The sequence below is a fragment of the Musca vetustissima genome, unplaced genomic scaffold, assembly GCF_032173495.1.
Source record: "Musca vetustissima isolate MV318-11 ecotype Yass unplaced genomic scaffold, APGP_CSIRO_Mvet_v1 utg5675, whole genome shotgun sequence".
Taxonomy (NCBI): domain Eukaryota; kingdom Metazoa; phylum Arthropoda; class Insecta; order Diptera; family Muscidae; genus Musca; species Musca vetustissima.
In genome coordinates, this window is record NW_026880915.1 from 1 (window position 1) to 5,869 (window position 5,869).

Below are 5,869 nucleotides of genomic sequence, written 5' to 3' on the forward strand. Positions count from 1 at the left end.
ACTACAAAGATGGATTTTATAAGGTAAGGTAATTAAGAGATTTAAGAGAAATTTAATTTAAACAACGCATTTTAGATGTATTCGGAAAATCTGCCCCAACCTCTAAGCATTAGCAAGGAATTGTGTGAAAATACAGTGGAAAAGAAAGTGGTGAAACGGAAACCATCGTTAGGAGTTTGGCTGTTGTACAATGGGCTCAATTTATATCATCGGATTTAAGTAAAACTGTGGCAACCTCGATGAGTAAGTTCAACGACAATGAGATTTCTATTTAAAAAATAATTTCAAATGTTTATTCGCAACAGGTAATGGCGCCCCAATTGAATGCTGTAGTAGCCAGAATTATAGAATCCAACCTCGTCACAATCATCCTGCCTGTGCACCTTTGCTAAGAGAAGATTCAAATAGGCGTTATGGTCAGGCCACTTGCTTGAATTATGTTCGCAGTGCTTTGGCTGTTGGCAACACTTGCACTTTTGCAGCTCCCGAATTAAAGGCCCATCAAAGGCGTGGATTTTTTAAAGAATATTTTTTTAAAGGCCCATCAAATGCGTGGATTTTTTGAAGAATATTTTTTTGAAGGCCCATCAAAGGCGTGAATATATATTTTTTTCATTTTCAGCTGAATCAAGCTACTGGTGACTTGGATATGTCCCCTCTATATGGTTTCACAGAATCTGCACGTCAACGTATACGTCTCTATAAAGATGGCCTGTTGAAATCAACTAATCCGGGGCAAATAAAAAATTCCCTTCTCCCATTGGTGACCAAGGACTCACACCATTTCTGTGCCCATCGCCTCGACAAAGAGGGTAGCGATCGTAACAATTGTTTTATGTCTGGTGATTCCCGGGTCAATAGTAATCCCTTCACCATTACCTTATATACGATATTTATGCGTAATCACAATCAATTGGCCACCGCATTAAAAAAGGCCCATCCACAATGGAATGATGAGAAGTTATATCAAACGGCCAAGACTATAAATGTAGATATCTATAAAAGGATTGTATTGAAGGAATGGTTGGTCAATGTGTTGGGTAGAAGTATGGTCGGAGAAATTGAGAAGGAACAACGGAAAATCGGAAAAAGTGGAAGTTCAGTGGAAGTATCCAATGAATATGCCATTGCTGCGTCACGTTTTTATTTATCCATGATGCCGAATGATGTGCATAATTATGGGTTCGGGGATGTTTCAGCTTCGAGCACAGTACCACCCACGGATATTTTCACCTTAAAGGATCAATTGTATAATTCGAATATCAGCTATACGGCCCAGAAGTTGGATGAAATCCTTAATGCAGTCATTCATCAACGTACCATGCGTATGGATAATTCTTATGTGGAGAGTGTAGGTTGAATGAATTTGTTTACAACTTTGAAAAAAAAAAAATAAAGAGAATCTTTATTTTTACAGCTTGTTTCCAATTCCGTAAGACGTCCAACACACAGTGATGCCTTGGCATTTGATATCCAACGGGGTAGAGATCATGGTCTACAACCGTACTATAAATATTTGGAAGTTTGCACCAATGTTAAAATATCGAAATGGGATGATCTGAAACAATTTATTGCTGCTGAAGTAAGAATACATCCTTATCAGTTTTTTGGTACTAATGGTGCTGACATTGTTGATTTTTTTTATTTCCAGGACATTGAAAAACTTAAAAAGGTCTATCAAAATTGGCAGGATATTGATCTAATTGTTGGTGGTATTTCTGAAATCCCAGCTAAGGATGCTGCCGTTGGACCAACATTCCAATGTATTATTGGTAAGTCCATTCATAAAATAGCTTCAGAATTATTAATGCAGTATAATCAATGGTCTTCTATATGTGGGTCATCTGAAAAGTCCTCTACCAAGGAAACATCTGTGATAAAAAAATATACATAAGGAGTTATTTCTACAAAAGGAGTTATTTCTACGTCTACTTCTTATAAATTTTTTTATCTATTGGTGATCTTCCATATGTCTTCTGTAGTATATTGAAGACCTGTATAAGTCATTCAATGCCTAAAAGAGGGACTATCTATGTTCTTCTGCGTTTTGGAAATTTTAAGTTGTTCGAAGGTCTTCTGCCTATAAAAGACCAAAATTAGGGTTTCTATCTTAAAATGCATATTTATAGGAGATCTATGCTGGTGTTTCTATCAACAGTAAAACTATATAAGGCCCAAAAATTAACCATGGCTGAAATTGCGGCATAAAATTTTTGCTGACAAGCTAGCTTAACCAAATTTGGTGTGGGGGCGGGCCATGTCCCCTACATGTTGTATATTTTGGGTTCGTTTTTTAACCGAGTTGGCAGTAATTTTGAGTTCTCATTGTATAGATAATTTCCCTATAAAAAACTAATCAATATTGGACTAGTTTTTCGGGTAGTCTCCATATATCAATATACCCCATTATTCGGAATTGTTGGGACTTTGAGCACGTTATGTAAACAAATTTACTGTCTTAATGTATTTTAGATTTTAATTGGGTAGCAAATCTTCCTACAGAAAACTATCGGTCAAAAATCGGCCATATATTGACACCTCCGAAAATTTGGTATTAAGGGGAATTTGAGTACGTTTTTCAACCAAGTTGGCTGTAATTTTATATTTTGGATTCCCATTTATTGGAATGACTGATGTCACAAATAGGAACAGATCGAAACTATCTGAAGTATTTTTTTTAAATGTTTGTTTAACTGAACTGTGGTCGGTTGAACTATCAGACCCCTAGCTAAAAACTGGGATCGATTCTTCAACATCCATTGTACACAATATCTAATATATAGGTACTTTTAAATGCTTTCTCATTTCTGGAAAATCTATCCCATTGTAGTTTATAAGCAGTGAGCAGACGGTCTTGATGATACCCTACACAACTTCCACGAAAATCCAACTTTCTGTATGATGAAATCTAACTTTATATGATGATACCCTACACAACTTCCACGACTGTCTAACTTTCTGTGGTTCTATATTCTGAGCTTGGGCAATATTTCGTGATATTTTCACCATCTTGGCTAGAGGTCAAAAAATTACTAGTATTCAGTACAGTCCTTCTAATTATTTGTCCAGATTCCCTTCACAGTGGGTTGTGTTGTGATGTTCGGCTTTTAATTGTGGCCTATAGACAAACGAAAAAATAAGTTTTCGGTCCACTTCATGCCAATATTATTATCTGATCATTATATACGTTATTATAGACGTTGTCCTTGACCATACCTGGATCCTCATGGAAAATTTCAAAGCGATCAGCGCTATTTTTCCGCCCTCTAGTGTGGTAATGGGTTACTAAATAATATCTGAATACGTAAGCACCTGTAAATATTTTAGTGTAACTCCCACATCCGAGTACATACGACAATATAATTGGTATCAATTTAAAGGCCAACCACTCCTCTTTGATATACTATCAACTTCTCGGGTATATGTCCTTCAGGGGCATGCGCTATAGAATACAAATTTTGTCATTTTTCACATGTCCGGTCTTTATCAAAACCGGCATGCTTATTCGTTGGCAAGATCCCCTTATCCATGCAAAAATTCATGATGTTTGAGACTAATTGCGGCCTTTGGAGCGACCAGAAAATCAGACAAAAATAAAGTTTTTGGTCTATTTCATGCCTAAATATTAACCTATCTTTACCAAAAGGGGTCTTTATTGCAAAATTTTGCGAAGATTAGTCCGTAACTGTGGCCTGTAACTTGTTTACAAGTTATAATTTATACACGGACACACATATCTAGATCGACTCAGCTAGTCGAGATATGAGATCGATATACCTAAAGGTGAGTCTATTAATAATTCGTTCATTAGCTGACACGTTTTGGCATGATATAAAACTAGGAGTTTTGTACAATAACATATGAATAGTTCCTGTAACACTTTGTTACATTTTCAGTTTTACTCCACGAAAAAAACGATAAAAGTATTTGAAATATTATGTTGGGGAAAAAGAAATCCATTAGGCCGGTCGTTGAAAATGTCGATAATATCGGAGAAATGATCGATGCTGACCGACATTCTAGCAGTCGTAACATCGCTCAGGATCGAATTTCCATCTGCGAAGAGTTGGCCAAACGGAATGGGGTAGACCCATTTCTTTAAAGGATGGTGACTGGAGATGAGAAATGGATCACATACGATAACCCTGTGCGAAAACGATCGTGCTCAAAGAGCGGTGAATCACCTCAAACGGTGGCCAAACCAGGACTAACGGCCAGGAAGGTTCTGCTATGCATTTGGTGGGACTGAAAGGGCATTATTCATTATGAGTTGCTTCCATATGGCCAAACGCTAAATTCTGAGCTCTACTGTCAACAACTAGATCGTTTGAAGATAGCAATTGACCAGAAACGAATAATAAAACCTGTGTGTAACTCCGAAGACTCCCCTGTAAAAATAGGGTGGGGGTATATATCTGTCGGCAGCACCGACTGGCACTTTTTTATTTGTTCGTATAACCATGAAGACTTATTAAAATCTTTTTTTTTTTAACAGAACATGTAGAAGGAAGATCCTTTATCTAAATAAGACCTATAGAAGTTCTTCCATATAAACAGAATAAATAATAACTACAGAAGACCTTTACACCTTCAGGATATATACATATAGCTACGACAAAAATGTAGTAATAATGGGTTTAAGCCCCTTATGTCTTTGTACCCTATCCGTTTCACACAATTTTGAAACGATAATTAATTATAGAAAACATTAAGTGAGTCTCCTATCTATAGAAGGAATATATTAGGTCTTAAAAATAAAAAAGAGAACGGTTTCATCGATAGAAGTTCCTAATTTTACGCGGTATACATATGAAGTCTATTTTTACAGAAGGATTCTCATTTATACTAAAAGGGTTATTTTTATAAAATAACATCTGAAGTCGACTTAATAAAAATACCCCATAAAGGTGTTGTAGACATGGAAGACCCTTTAAGGACCTCTTTCCTTTCTATTTGAAGGTAATTTTTAGATAGTATCATATATATCAATAAGATGCCTGGAAAATGTGACCAGAAAATTATTCGGTGAACTACTGTGGTGTACTTTGTCTCAGGCACCTTCTCTCAAAACAAATTATCGGTAAAGAATTAGCGCGTCAAATGGACTTTTGTGTAAAATATTACAAAAATGTCATCATGGGGCATCTACTTATAGCCCGGAGAAGTTCCTATTGATTCCAAGAGATGTGATAGGGTATAATTACCCTATAATTTTATGATAATGTTATTTACTCTGTAGGCTCATATTTTAATATAGTTCTCTATAGGTGGACTTTTCAGCCAAAGGGTAATGATTGGTGTTTCAGGTCTTAGGGGATTAAATATCTCCTCATGATTTTTTTTCTCAATGACATAGGCCAATATAATTTTGGAGTGGACCGGTTCCGTAATATGCGGTAGCAACGGTAGCAAAAAATTTCAAAGCCATTATAAATATTGAGACCTCTATTAACTCTATGACAAATTTAACATAAACTCCACTCCATAGTTTAGTCCCTACATAAACTCGATTTTTTATATTGACTTACTGGGTCAATATAAAAAATCGATATGTATAATTTACATTCTTTCTCACATTTAATTCTTAGTTAATTTGCCACATTTAAGACAAATAAAAATCTAAACATATTGTAGGAAATTGCATTTATAATAATTACTTTATTCTGTGTTCCAGTTTTTTATTATTTCCTTAAACACCAAAACACGCACAAGATATAATTTATCTTAAATCTTAATAGTTCTCTGCGAGATCGAAATTTGATTTAATTTACTAAATGTTTCCTAACATCAACAAATCACATCGACTAGAAATAGCAGAAAAAATAACAAACGGACAACAATATTGCAAAATATCAGTACTAAGTAAAAA

The 5,869-nt window shown here is 35.4% G+C and overlaps 1 protein-coding gene across 1 annotated transcript; it reads left to right on the forward strand.

The window, feature by feature from the left end:
- Positions 1-9: 9 nt before the first annotated feature.
- On the forward strand, positions 10-5,623 carry LOC133326860 (peroxidase). Its single transcript, XM_061535469.1, has 7 exons — positions 10-23; positions 137-243; positions 306-496; positions 623-1,351; positions 1,418-1,582; positions 1,652-1,772; positions 5,589-5,623. The coding sequence occupies exons 1-7, from the start codon at positions 10-12 to the stop codon at positions 5,621-5,623; spliced, it is 1,362 nt and encodes a 453-aa protein (XP_061391453.1).
- Positions 5,624-5,869: the final 246 nt, after the last annotated feature.